General features: G+C 43.0%; 1 protein-coding gene and 1 non-coding gene across 2 annotated transcripts; both read right to left on the bottom strand.

Moving 5' to 3' along the window:
* Positions 1-135: 135 nt before the first annotated feature.
* Positions 136-208, bottom strand: trnar-ucg (transfer RNA arginine (anticodon UCG)). Its single transcript has one exon. It is a non-coding gene; the product is annotated as a tRNA-Arg (tRNA).
* Positions 209-3,106: 2,898 nt separating this feature from the next.
* Positions 3,107-13,385, bottom strand: LOC139219917 (cerebellar degeneration-related protein 2-like). Its single transcript, XM_070851925.1, has 6 exons — positions 13,268-13,385; positions 6,882-6,994; positions 5,557-5,705; positions 5,306-5,470; positions 5,010-5,217; positions 3,107-4,861 (listed from the first exon to the last, which is right to left on the bottom strand). Exons 1-6 carry the CDS (start codon positions 13,344-13,346, stop codon positions 4,085-4,087), a joined length of 1,491 nt encoding a protein of 496 aa, XP_070708026.1. The 5' UTR covers positions 13,347-13,385; the 3' UTR covers positions 3,107-4,084.
* Positions 13,386-15,404: the final 2,019 nt, after the last annotated feature.

Raw genomic sequence — 15,404 nt, 5'->3', positions numbered from 1 at the left:
GCGGTCACACAAGTAGTTAAGTTAGCATAGCGTTAGCGGTAGACAATAAGATTTGTTTTCTCGGTGTATTATTTGGACTATTCGTGACTGAGCCAGAAGTTAAGTCAGTGCGCACTGGTTAGCGGCGCAAAAATACGACCACGAAGGGACTCGAACCCTCAATCTTCTGATCCGAAGTCAGACGCCTTATCCATTAGGCCACGCGGTCGAATTGGTAAGCGTAGTAATGTATATTGGTGAAAATAATACTAAACTCATGTTTTATTTTGGAGAATTACACTGATATTTAGGTTGGGTTTGATTTCGTGAATCCAATGAGCATTTACACATACCCACAACAGAAAGTAATGCGTTTATCTGCACCGCATGGCTGACAGAGACAGAATTTCTATGTAAAACCGACCCTTTGAACTCGTAAATAAAAATTCAACCTGCAAGCTGCTCCTTACATTTCTATATAAGAATGCACATGTCACCTGTATTTTACTCAAAAAGTGTACTTTTAGCTTTGTTGCACATTTGCTATGTGGTAGCCAATCACGGACAGTGGATGCACGTGACCTGGGACAGTTTCAGGTAAGTGTTTTAATTCTGCTTTTGCAACGTTTACAATGTTCAGTCATTGTGGACATTGTTTGAGATGTGGAAAATTTAATTCTATGTTTATTGTGGAGATCACAGTTACTGATGATGTTGTATTGAACTACAGTCTATATACTACATGAAGGACGTGTTCCTCAGAGATGCCCTGGTAATGATCAAATTAGCTCACTCGTTTCTTAGTCATTCATTCGGCACTGTGGAGGGAAGCATCAGAGGAGCAAAGTTAACCCAAAGTTCAAGGATGCAGAACAACCTTTTTGGAGAATACTGTAGACGCACCTCCTTCTTCCTGTGAGACATTTCTGCTCTCACATCACTTGGAAACATTGAAATGTCTGCGGATGCGGGCAAAGATATAAGGTCAGAACACTATTGGCTGTACTGTTGGCCTCTTTGGATTCTATCCTATTATCCTATAGCTTAGATAGATAGATAGATAGATAGATAGATAGATAGATTATTAGGATCTAATTCTACTAATACTAATTCCTAGATTTCCCCAAGGGGATGAGTACAGTATCTTTCTATCTATCTCTATTTATCTAATAAGGATTAGTTAAGTCACAGCATCGTAATGAATTCAAATTATATTAAGAACATTTTTGCGTTCATCACTGGGATGTTAAAATGTGCCGTCATTTCATTGCAGCAGTATTAATGTTGTTTTACCTACAAACTGAAATAAACACGAGATGGTCAGCTAACAGAAATGTTTGCTGCTCATTGTTCTTGCATTACCATCCTTTTTCCCCCGTCGGTGCCAAATTACAAATACATTAAACACAACAACACGGGATGCGTCATGTCAATGCTTTATTAACAGGGTAACGTGGGTCTTAGTTTAGTAATGATATGAACTAATACCAGAGCAGACTAAACTTTAATGTTGAAACCTTATTAACTAATAATGCACACATTTTAGCTGGATAATATGAGTAAAGTAAATGACATTGGTTTATTCTGACAGATTGTTAGTGACATTCACATATAGGCACTGAAAAAGTAAAAAAAAAAAAAAAATGTTAAGACACATTCACACACAAATAAATACACAGGTACAATTTCATATTAGCTATCCTAAATATGCAAAAGATGAGGCGTCAAACATTTTCAAGTGCAATAGGTAAGACATTACAGTACAGAAACCTCAGGAGCCTTTAAAAATGATAACAGGCTCTGGTTTGGCATTGTTTTGTCTAAATGCTAATGCGCATTCCTCTCTCTACACGCTTGAATCATTCTAAAAGACGTGAACATGAACCTACATTTACTTCATCAGGAGGTAACAGGACTCCTCTGATTTCAGTACCAGGTTACAGCCAAACATCCTTTACTCTTTCGACGATCATTAGCCTCAAACACGAGTGTAGGGTCCCGCAGGTGTCAGCTGTGCCACGTGTGAAAGGTTTCGAGCTTGGTTAAGTCTTTAACTTTGCTTAAGAATCAGATATAAAAGTAGCTGTAATAACATTCATTATAACAAAAGTTTGTACACAGGAGGCTACCAGAAAAAAGGCATAGGTATTGTATATTGTGAAAAAAGGTGCAATATGTTTGCAGGTTAGTTTTATAGTTTGGTAAGACTGGCAGGTGTTACACAAAGCCCTGGGTTAAAGCCTTATACTGGTTACAGTTCTACTATACAGTGTGTCTGTCTAGCTAGAATTAAAGGAAAAATAGTCTCTAATTTCATTCATCATTGTAATATCAATTTTCACCGCTGGAGTATCTTCTTTGAAAAAGAATCCACATCCCCACGTGTTTCTAATGTTCACGCTGTCTCTTCATTCAGTGGCCTGTTTTAACAATCTCAGTGACAATCAGGAGTTGTGCCTCTTCAATGGCTTTTTGCTTCTTTTCATTGCCTGGTCTGTTAGAGAACATAAATGCTTATACTGTATACGGTGCATCAGCAGTATCAGACATCTCCACTTCACAGCCTTCAGGATGTTTTCACTGTGTTATGATGAGTGTCTTTAATGCCCCGGAAAGAGTGAAAACAACGATCTGCACACACTGTCTTTTGCAAGACAGCAGCTTTCGCATTCAGTGGGACCATCACTCCTCCACACTGAACACACACACCAGGTTTAACTATCTGATCTATAGCTTATGCTGTAGATTTCATCTCTGCCCAACTGGGCTGATGTAGTCCAGCTGACGGCACACTTCAAGTGTCTGAAGTGGCTTTAACACAGTGGAGAGAGGTGTAAAGCTTTACAGTTAGCATACCATTTTAACTTCAACTCCAAAGGCATTTCAAATGAAAGGAGAATGTAAGTTTAAGTAAACATCAGTTCTACATAGTTCAACATTTTGGGAAATACAATAATTTGCTTTCTTGCAGACAGTCAGATGAGAAGACACCACACCACATTTATGTCTGTACGCCACATGTGAAGCTAACATGCAGCAGCTATCTTAGCTTAGCTTAGCTTAAGGTTAGCTCAAAGAGAAACAGCTAGCCTGGCTCTGTCTAAGGCTAACAACATCTGCCCTAAAAAGCACGCTAATTAATATATCTTAAACTGTAAGTGTAAAACAAATGCTTGTGTTTTCTTCTCCTGGCCAAGAAATAGTCGTAAAACTACAACTCATGTGCTGACAGAGCTAGGCTAGCTGTTTCCCCCCCGTTTCCAGTCTTTACGCTAAGCTAGGCTAACTGCTAGCGTCATATTTACCGTACAGACATGAGAGCAGTATCAGTCTTTTTATCAAACTGTTACACAGAAAGCTACTCCTCGAAATCTCTAAATAAAAAGGGCGAGGCACCATAAACTTTTTTTTAAAAAAAGAAGCAGTATTAAGGTCACAGAGAGAACAGTGCAAGAGAGTAGCAATGTCATCCAGGCTAAAGGCTTATCTATATTTTGTGATATACATAGTGGGAGAGGAAATATTAGCACCTCAAGCTCATTCTTGAGAGAGATAGCAGTGTGGCCTGAGTCAGTCTTTATTTCCTACTGTAATAATATAAATGTTAGTAGAGTTCATTATAATAACGTTAACAGATACAACTAGTGTTAATATTAGATTTCCACTCAATTTTCTAGTGTTTTTGTGAAGCGCTAACACTTGTGAGGCTCACGAGAGGCTAATTGTTTGACATTGTTGTGTTATTGTGGTATATGCCTTAAGTCGTCAGGAGCTATATTTAGTAGGAACACAGAATAAAAGAATATGAGGGGGTTTGAACTCAGACTAGTTATTAATGAGTTCGTTCACATTTTTTTTTCCATATGACTGAATTCTGCAACGGTTTAAAAATGAGTCACATGCAAATCAGATCTTTGTGTGTGTGGGAAGGTCCCAGCTCTGGATGGGAACGGCACGCTCTGATTTGCCCTCCAACCTTGAATTTAGCAATTTTTGAAATAGCACCCTCTTTCAAAATGTTCACACCGAGCAACCATTCAAAAACTCCAACCCTGAACACTGAAAAGGAACATAATCGTCCTCTCTAGAGCCAATCAGAGTTCCATTATTGTTTACTAGATTTGCCAGATTTGCCTGATTTGCCAGATTTGCTAGCTTTAGCAGCTTTGGTAGCTTTGATGTCCATCTTGGTCTTCTGGATGCGAGAGAAGATCTCTTTAAATAGGGCCTTGTACTCTGGAGTGTTCTGTCCCAGCCTCTTATCCACCGCCTCCACCTGCTTGCTGATGCTCTCAATAGCCTCGGGTGTGGAGGGCGACTGGGTGGGGGTAGGGGGAGGCGCCGGGGTGGGGCCCATAGCACAGTCTTTCATGGAGGGGTCTCGGGAGACGGGTCTGGAAGTCTGGACGCCAGCGTGACACAAGCTCTCCTCGTGGCGCCGACACTTCCCTAACAACTCCTCATATTTCTCCAGTAAGGCGTGGTACTGCTCATCCACCTCCCTGAGGATGGACATCCCTCTCTTCCTCACGCTGTTGGCGTGGAGGGCGTAGCTGCCTCTCCTGCGCCCGGATGCGTCACGGGCCACGATGGCGTTGAGCGCCGTGTCGCTGCAGCTTTTCCTCACAGGGCTGGACTCGGGGAGGGCCTCCCCTCCCGGGCCTCCTCCGCCTTCAGTCCCCTCCCTCACACCTCCTCCCATCTCGCCGTCCTCCACCTCCAGGAAGGTGTCAGTCTCTGGGGTGCTGTTGAGGACAGTCTGGGTGAGAGCCACACCATCGTCCTCGCTGCTCAGCAGGAAAGTCCGAGCGCGACGTAGCTGCTGCAGCTCCTGTAGCTCCACTTCCAACTCCCTCACTCTCCCCTGGCAGCTCTCAGCATCCTAGGAACAAAGGCAAAATTCACAATGGTGAATTACAAACTTCATCCATCATATCAGCAATTGAAAGAGCATTAATTAACATTAATCTGTAACTATATCATACGTGCTGTGGGTGCGCTGGGATAATGTGCCCCATTCTGCAGCCTACCTGGACTCGCGTCTGCAGCCGGGAGAACTCAGAAAGTAGGAGGTTGCACTCCCTCTCCACACCCTCCCTACGGCTCCTCTCAGCCCGGGCAGCCGCTCGCAGAGCTGACACCGCCTCCCTCAGCTGCTGGTTCTCCTCTTCAAATGGTTGACGCTTCACATCCACGGTAAAACTCTCCGCCCTGCCCACTACAAACTCATCCTCATACCTAGATAGCAAGACACACAAATATGTAGTACTACTACAGACCTGTCATCTGTGCATTCAGACCTGAATAATTCACCAACAATAAGTACCTGGGTGCTGTGCAAAGCTCCCTCAGGCAAGGGAAGGAGTGGATGGTCTTGCGTCGCTCCCTCTTCTCCCTCTTGACTCGGAGCTGCTCCATGGAGCGAAGCTGCTCCACCTGCCCTGAGAGAGACTCCACCTGGGTCTGCAAAGCCTCAATGGTCCCTGTTAGCCTGGTCCATGAGGGAGGGAAAATGTTTAGGGAGTAAACGAGGGGGATGAGGGGACACAGAAAAGAAAAGCCCAACTACTAACCTACCTCTCTATCTTTTGCTGCGAGGCCTTGCTGTCCATCACCAGTGAGTGGTTGGTACGTTCCAGCTCTCTGGCCGTCCCGTCCAGCTGCTCATACACTTTGGCATGCTGCTCGTTCATGTCTCGAAGAACCTCCAGCTGCTTTGACAGGTACTATGACGCAAACACACAGATGGACTTGTAAAATTAGGTATCTTGTGGATGAAATCATACGTATCTAATAGAAAAAAATGTGTTTGTGTTGATGGCACCACATCTTCTTACATTGACTGTACTGTAGGGGTCCCACAAGGCTCTATTTTAGGGCCAGTTTTGTTCAAATGTAATTTTTCACATGCAAAAAACATTATAGAAGCTTCCTCAATTCTCAATATGCATTGACCCATATTCAGGACTGGCTTACTAAATCATGTCTTTTATTGGACACCAAAAAAACGTTGTGCATGATGTTTGCAAAACAACCAGCAGAGGTGAAACATTCTAATGTGCTCTTGAGAGGGGAGGAGCTCGACATTGAGAATGAGTTATCTTGGGGTCAACTTGGACTACATTAACCTTTATGTCAAACACCATAAAATTCAATTTACAAAATTTCAATCAAATCAGGCCATTTCTGACAGTTAATGCTGCCTGGATGATTTTGCACTCAATGATTTTTTCACATACTGAGTGCTGTTTTATTAACTGGTCTCTTCCAGGTGTAACATCATATAACCAATAGAACTACTTTTCAAGAAATCCATAAAAGTTTTTGATAAAAAAAACAAAAAAAAAAACACTTTCATTTCATCACTGTAACAATTATCTAAAATAGTCTATTGAGCTTTGAGAACTTTAGAATGATCTTGCATGATCTTGGCTGGTAGTGGTGCCAGGGCAATCACTAGAGGGGACTGGGACTGTGAGGTGCCATATAGGCGCACCACATTTGGACAACCCATGTTGTCAGTAAAGGGAAGCAAATATTGGAATCACCTACCAATTTCAATAAGGGAGTGTACCATACCACTTTTAAGACCCATCTTAAACAATGGCTCAAGGTACATCAGACCTGCGAGCACTCTTGCTGTACATGCTGTACAGTGTATTGTGCCCTTTTTTACTAGTTTATCTTTATACTTGTATTTTCATTGTGTAACTTGTAATATTTCTGTCTCGTGTTGCCTGTCTAGGGAGTACAGATGTAGATTAGCAATCTTGCTAACTCCAGCAATTCTTAGAACCAAATTCTCTAAATCAGTCATTATAAATAAGAATCCCGCATCCCTTTCTGTGCCACCCAGCTGGCCTGAATCAGGACAAGCTCCTGACAGGTTTGTCTCCCAATACCTCGATCTCTTGCACTTGCTCTTCATTAGTGATGTACATCTGCTGCAGGGAGTCCTCCAGCTCCTTGTTCCTCTCCAGCAGAGTCTTCCCAAGCTCTGCGGCCAAGTGGAGGTCTAGGAATGTGAAAAAAAAAAATTGGGAATGAGATGAAGAGGACAGAGAAAAAGAAGTTGAGGGAGGAAAAATGAGTGATGGATGAAGAAAAAGTCAATGTCAAAAGGAATCAGTGGTAAAGTAAAAAAGGAGTAGGGAGAGGAAGAACGCAGAGGGAAAGAAGAAGACAGAGTGCAGCCGTACGATTTAGATAACTCACTGTCACGATTAATGGAGCGCTTTGTTCTATTTCAGGCAAGGTTATAATGGGGTCTGGAACAGAGCGATCAAAAGGTCCATCGCGTTGTTAAATTATAGAGAGAGGAGAGCAGGAGAGACAGAGAGACAGGACATCTCCCTACAGCATGCCTCCCTGCAGGTCCTCCTCCCTCCGCTGACTGAATATGAAGGGCAGAGATCAGTGCCGAGATTATTTGAAGAGATACTTTTCCTCCAAGATTAGAACAGAAATAGTGTGCATGCTGGGATGCAGGAGACTAAGAGAAACTAATGGTGCATCTTTGGCAGTGAATTCCTGCCCTTGTTCGACACCAGCCGCTGCTTTACTTGTATTGCACCACACTCTGGTGTTTTTTTATCCGTGTTTCCAGACTGTGATTGTGCCCAAAGTAAGATGAGTCACTGTCATCGTTCTTCATCCTAACTGTGCTCTGACTCAGCGGTACTGATGGCCCACATTGTTGGGTCTGAGTCAGCAAGATGTGGTTTGTGACCTATCAGGAAGAAAGCGCAGGACTAAACTGAGCGGCCAATGAAACGGTCTCTTCTACAGTCCTGGCTCTGTCTTTAATAATGAATAGCGATCACTGGGACGGCTGCCAGCTCCTGACCCGGATCCCTGCAAAACATTCACCCCCGTGCAGCTGTGCCATGTTAGAATGGAGTATGTGGAGAAATCGTGCACTCAGCAGTAGGTCACATACTGAGGATGTTCAGGTATTATAACACAAGTACACAGCAAGAAAACTGTAATTCCGCCATATATCTACCATTGTCTGACAACAACTGTTTTGATAATCAGTAAATTGTTATATTTCATGTTCCTTGGTTCCAGCTTCTCAAATGTGTGTAATAATAATAATATAATAATAATAATTGTAAATTAAATATGTTTGCATTTTGGACACATGATTAGACAAAAAAAGCTATTTGAAGACATCACCATTGGCTCTAGGAACCTGAGATGTGCAATCGCCACCATTTTAAGGTAATTTATTGGCTAAATGATTAAATAGAATAATCAGTAATAAATATAGGTGTTAATTGCAGCCCTTATCTAGTTACCTATAAGTCTCCTCTTCTTAATGAATACAATTAGCACACTGGCCCGGTGTACTGTGAAGGAGCATCTCTCCTAAACATCAGCATGTGGCTAACTTTGCTGCACCCGTGCCACTGCACAATTAAATATCAGTCGGTCTCTAAATTTCATTCATCTGCATGTTTTGAAATCATTCTCCTCTTCCACCTGGTGCTCCTGCTTCACCTCCTTTAAATTAGACTAATGAGGACCTAAGATAAGCATGCAGTTGCCAACAGCTCCATACGGACTAATTCCAACTCTTCCCTCTGTGCTGATCGCTTAATGAATTCCTGCGGGGACCTGGCTGGCGTCAGCAGCTCAGGTACTGCTGAGTGGAAAGAATGGAATTAAAATCTTTCATGATGGACACAAGAATCTATAGCATTATATTCATTGACAGAGCATAAAGATGGATGATGCATCTGCACGCCCTCCCACTGTACAAACATGAAGCTAAAATAACCCAGATACAGGCGCTGCCATCTTGGAGCCACAGTCTGTGCAGTAGTTTCACCAAATTATCTGCCCCTTTTCGTAGCATCAACTAAAACCAAACTGATTAGAAAAGTCACTTCACCCTACTGAAAAAGACAGAAACCATCTTTGGGAAAAATTGATTTGACTTGTACTTTGATTTTTCAGTTTGTCCAATCCGCTAACATGGGGGAGGCAGGCTTCACGACCTATACTGCAGCCAGCTACCAGGGGGCAATCAAGATGTTTCGGCCTCTTTTTTGTGGACCCGTCGTGTCGTCCATCTTTACGCAGTCAATGATTTTAATCTATTACCATTTAAGGGCTAAAAGACTAGACTTTTTTGCTCAGGTTTAAGTGGTGAAAGAAAACAAACCACATGGAGAGTCAATACTGGCCAGAGACTCGACTCCAAATGAATGCTGACGTTGCCCCCATGTCTGATGAATATAAATCAGTAACTGTTTGCAAGCATGTTTGCTATATCAGCTGTATAAGTTAATGATTTGTAGCATTAGCACTGCTAGCAAAAACCTACCTACCTACAAAAACTGTACTTGTGCATTGTGGAACTAGACCATCCAGTGACGTTATGGTCACTATGACATCAGTCTAGCAAACACCACCTCTCCTAAATAGACGGAAAAAGATTTATATAAGCAGGAGACTTCTGACAAGCTCATCAGATCCCGTCCAGCCTTGGGCCATTCTGATGAAGCAAAACCAAGACAAACACTGTGTGAATGTCCACATTCAAATGTTGATTTCTCTTTTCCTGCCGGAGAAAGAAGGCGAGCTCTCCACAGTGGAAGGCCTCAAAGACGAGAGGATAAAAGGAAGAGGAGAAGTGGAAGGTAGCCAATCCATACCACTCCCTGCACCAGCAAATAACAGACAACTCGTCTGTTTGCTCCAGACGGACCTGAAGCTCGACCCACACGGGATGAAACCACTGAGGCCACAACTAATCACATCACACATGACAGATGCATTTCCTGCACGCTCCAGAAAACCAGTTGCAACCAGTTGGGAGTGCGTGCAAAGAACTCGGTTGCACTTTTCACAAAGTAAACACAATTTAAAATCACATAAATCTCTGAATGTATGCTTTTAAGATACGTGTGCACATACATTCTGTATGTGGGGATCTTTTTCACAGACGTTGTCTTGGTAGGTGCATAACACCCATGAGATTTATTGGAATGTGGAAAACTAGACCTCTCCTCTTCCTCTTTTCCAGTGGTGCAGACCCGACCGCTTGACAGAAAATGCTCTAGAAAGGTGAATTATTTAGGGCTATAACAGACTTGGCTTTTCTGTCCACTAACTGCCCTGTTGCATGTTATCCTAAAGCAGCAGCATTTAGCAAGATGTTTACAGCCCACACTGGGATCTTACTCTGTGATTGGGTGTCATAAACACTTACTAAGCTGTAAGAGGAGCCTCTCATCAGATGTGAGTCCAGCCACCAAGCCTCCAGTCTCAGCTGGGGGAGCCACGTACTGTGGTCTTGGACTGGGGCCAGTAGAGCCCCTGGCTGGCACACAATAGGCCCGAACAAAGATGCATCCTAATTACAAGTCCGCATCCCTCAGGTTTTTCTGCTTTAACAGTTGAAATGTGAGCTGGAGCTACATAATGTCTCTTACATTCCACAGAGGGACTCAGCGTTCCAAGTTTCCACACAAGTTTCATTCTCGTATGACTTTATCAGAGAGTTCAATATTTTAGGAAACAGGCTCTCTTGCTGATAGTTATAGAAGATTGACACCATTCTCATGTCTTTATGGCGCATATGAAGCAATATAATCAATGAGCTTTAGAGGTGCTGGTAGGCAGATTTTATTACCTTTGAGCAAAGCCAGGCTAGCTGTTTCCATCTGCCCCCAGTCTTTATGCTAAGCTACGCTAATCTGCTTTTGACAGTAGCTTTGCCTCAGCTGCCTCATATTAATAGCTGCGATGCCACCAGGGATGTTCCTAAGGACTACTTTCCTCATCAAATAAACAGAAATTTGAATTCATACATTTAAAATGATTGAAAATAATAAATTCAAATTTAGACTAGTCAACTAGTCTAAAAGTAAGAAATGATATCATGCTTGTTTGCTGTCAGTCAGCAGCCTGCTGATTCATGTCCACATGCCTGTGCTGAATGTGGTTACACATTGCTTTGGGTATATATATATATATATATATATATATATGTTTATTCTGACACATTTTGTAGATCACAATACTGCCAGACCCTGCTGGTTATGTCCCATTGCATTTACATCCAGGCATTTGAGCAGGGAGCTGCGTTAGTGGACACAGCTCCAACTGTTAACCAACGTCGCACATTGAATATCAAAAATTAGTTTACTGGTTGACTAGCACGAGTAACTATGTTTAAGCGACTGACTGGCTAATCACGTAGATGCCACCAATAAGCAATTTGCTATCAAATCTTACAGGATTATCACTGATTAACTGTCTTAAGTGTCAAAAAACACTTCCCTCAGCCATTTCTTTAAATGGCTCCCTTTGTTTGACCAAAAGTCCAAATCCCAAAGACGTTCAAATGATATATGACAGAGAGAAGCAGACAAATCCTCTCATCTGAGATGATCAAACCAGACAAACAAAATAGTAGCTTTTTCTATCAATTGACTAATCAATTAATCGACTAATCAATCAATTGTTTCCACTCTATACTATCTTGAATGCTACTTTCATTCCTCCATGTTTCCCATGAAACCTCGCAAAAACAGCATTTTTCTCCCACAGTGCTCAGACTGATCGGCCCGATGGCGGTTCCTGCACGACAACAAGACTCTGTAACACAATGGTAGTGCTGTCTTTCTCTCTCTCTCTCTCTCTCTCTCTCTCTCTCAAACATTTGTGGCGTCCTGAAATGTCGCACAACAAAAGATGAGCTGAGGCAGTCATCTCTGCTCCATCAAACCCACAGCTCCCCACGTGGACACACACACACATGAAGACGCTGGCTGCCGTCTCTGTGTTCCCAGAATAAAGAGTGCTGAATGCCTGTTTTTACCCTCGGGTCCACCGATTTGTGACACCTCACAGGACACCCAAGTTGTCACGTCATGACTGCAGGTACATGTACTGTATGTCTGTGTGTGCACAGTCAAGTAAAACCGCTGCATCGGCACCCTTTCGTCTCCGGAAATGCACCATTAGGAAAAGTGATTGAGAGATGAAGAGAGGCAGGAAATGTAGTAAGTGGTGCAGAGAACAGCGAGAAGTCAAACCATCACATTTACTGACTTTGTTTAACCCAGATTTTAAGGCCTTACTATGCATCGTATATTTGGTAGTAAATTGGCTGATAAATGTTATTTACTTAAATTATGTGCAGTGCATGGAAAGATACAATGTGTGGCCTCATCCAATACAGAGTTTACTGTACATGACTAGCTGGTACTTGATCCCCTGAACAGGAATCTATATGGAAACTGGCTCATACAAGCATAAGTCCATCTAGCACAACATACATGTGATTAAAAGCATTTTGTATCTAATACATTTGGAACGCTTTTTAAAGGGTTCTTACATGCTTTTTCCCTTTAAGCCTCTGAAATTGAAATCTATTCGGATATGACTGAGATGTATGTGGATCTGATCTACGTCCATCCTCACATCCTGTGAGTCACTGTAGGGCAGGTGGCCTTAATGGAAAGATGGAGGTTAATTAGGTGGCTCTGAGCTGGGTTAAGCAGACAGCGACTGAAGGGTGAACCTCTTTTCCTTCGCTTAGATAATTCAGTCATCACAACGTGCACCTGAGTTGTTTGGCAGATTAATCAATCGATCGATCGACAGAAAATTAATCTACAACTACTGTGGTGATCATTGACTTATTTGAATCATATTTTCTGTTTATTCATTTAGGATTTTTTGTGGATGTTCCTGTTTCTCACATGTGAATTTGCTGCTTTTCCTCGTCTTCACGTTATAGTGAATTTTATATTTTCAGGTTTTCCCATCTTGGTTGGAAAAGCCAAATCCTCATGTTATCATCACTTATCTTGTGTAATCACGCTTTAAAAATGAAGAGCAAGAGCCTCTGAAACAATGAACTCTCTTTGTTAAAGTGCACAGGGCCTGAGCATGTCGTCATAATTAGACTGGACTAATCGATTAATCGACTTATAGCTGAAGCGCCATAAAATACACTCTTTAAGCGGATGTCATGTCTTTGGTCATGTTAAATCCTCAGTAAAGTCCTGATAACACCGTCCCTGATGCTGCCTGTGTCCAGCAGGCCCAGCTTGGCATGCTTTCAATGCATTGTTGTCAAAGACGCACAGCCTGCTCGTTAGAAGCTACTTTAATGTCCATCAGGTTGCACAAGCCTTTGAGGACAGACTTGTAAAATGACATGTCTGCCTCTCTTTACGTGACAGAGGGCCTTTGTTGGGGGAGGCCAGCTGACCGGCCGGCGCCAGCAGCTGACAGCGGGGATGCTGCGGATGGAGTCCCGTCTTACCCTGCTCCAGGTCCTGCTGGTCGTACCACGGCTCCTCCTCTTCGGTCACGAATTCCTCCATTGTCCCTGAGCTTAGCATGGGTGACCCCCCGGGGGAAACCGCACCAGCACCACCACCAGCACCACCCCCGTGTGAACAATAGAGCGGGCAGGAGGCTCCAGAAGGCAGCGGTCGCTCCCTCCAGCCGGAGCTGCGCACAGGCTTCTCTCCGCCGCGGAGCGTTGTGTTGTCTCTCTACGTGTTTCCTCTCTCCCTCCTCGGTCACTCCCACCTCTCCCTCTCATCCCCACCACCCCCCCGCCAGGCCCCGGCCCATCCCGCTCCTCAGACCCGCAGCAGCAGCAGCAGCAGCAGGATCCTTGAGACGTGGCAGTGATGTTGCAATAGGAGCACTTCCTCTGTCTGTGTGTGTGTGTGTGTGTGTGTGTGTGTGTGTGTGTCCCTGTTTACAGCGGATCGCTCACGGTGCATTCACGTGCTGCTCGTTAGCAGCATGAGGACAGTTTTGTTTCTATTCTCCCAGCTTTGGGTCCAGAGCGCCCCCTAGACTCCTGCAGGAGAGGACGACATGACATGATGTTAATTTGGACCCCTTCACTGTTCCGTTCCGACAGCACGTAAACGCCGCACAACCTCAAAACTGTCAACACGTTATTTATTACATACATTAGTGTGACTTCAGGGACAGTCAGTGGCTCCCACACACACAGGCTGTGCAGCAGAGCGACACCTCAGCAGCCTCTTCTCCAGAAACCCCCAAACGCAACTAGCAGGGTTCATGAGTGGGAAGCCGGTGAGGGATCCTGTACCTGTTGCACCACTATTGACTTTCACTCGTGTCTGTGTGCAGTTTATGTCACAAAGCAGTGGCGAGAAATAACAAAGTGTGGTCAAGTTAGTCAAGTCCTGTGCTGCGTTTCCATTTAACTGCGCTACAGTTTTAAAGCTTGTATCACTAGTTATTTTGCAGATAGATAAGTTATAGTTATGTTATAACTATAGATTCTTCTTAATAGCGTCATGGAGGAGTTTTTTTCTACATTCTATTTTTACTTAAGTAAAAGATCTCAGAACTCCTTCGACCACCATTTGCGTGGGAATCAATGCTTTTTTCTTCTTCTTTTTTTTTTTCAATTTCAGTTAATTGTACAGTGTGTTTGCAGGGCTATATTATTCTTTTGTCTGTTGTGCATCCAAAGGGAGAATGCATTTGTAATACCACAAATCTTAAAACTAAATCACCAAAAAAGTCTGTCTGCTTTTTTCGTCTACAAGCTGACTTGTTCCAGCCTCTTCACAATTACATCTGATGCAGTCAGCTAAATGGTATGATTTATTTAATGGATGTAACAGTGTTTGAGATCTCTTAATGAATGTCGCCAGTTGTGGAGTTTGTAAGTACTGTGGTGTATTAGTTAGAATTCACTAGAAGACTTCAAGAGAAGACCGTACAGCTTTACATTTGGGTTATATGTGCTTTGTATTAATTAACACACAACCTCCTATGCAGCCAGCATGACACGTTATCTAATGTATACAAGGATTTTGGTCAACTGTGTTGTATTGTACTATATTATTTAAACTATCCCTAATTTCTTGCATTGCTTTGAAATGCAAAATGCTTCAGTTCACTTCTGCTTCAGGCAGTGTCATATGTAACTGACACCACTAGAGGACATGCTCGAGTTTTATACGTGCCACAGCAACATCAGATCCTTTGTACATTACACAATAATACTTCTATCTGTTACCCCATTTACATACCACAGGAATTCCTCTTGTCCCCCCACAGCTCCATCATGTCCCTGTTAAAAATCATCTAGTACATGCATTGCTATAATAGGTCAGTGGAGGGAACATTTGGAATAAATTAAAAGTCAAATAAATGTACATGACACATAGGCGTACTTCTTTGCTATGACTCAGCCAGCAACACCCGTCTCTGTGTCAGCTCCATAGATGGAAATCTTGTTTAGAAAGTCCTACAACTAATTACAGATGACTGGGATGGAGACGTGTTATTAGGGACAGAGCATTACCATGGAAGACATTTTAGTTGTCCTACATGATGAAAAATGTATGCCATGCTCTATGTGTGATTTATGTTTCCGTGCTGCTGGCACACAGTGAATCTAA

Source organism: Pempheris klunzingeri, chromosome 20 (assembly GCF_042242105.1).
Source record: "Pempheris klunzingeri isolate RE-2024b chromosome 20, fPemKlu1.hap1, whole genome shotgun sequence".
NCBI classification, from domain to species: Eukaryota; Metazoa; Chordata; class Actinopteri; order Acropomatiformes; family Pempheridae; genus Pempheris; species Pempheris klunzingeri.
This window is presented reverse-complemented; position numbering and strand designations above follow the sequence as displayed.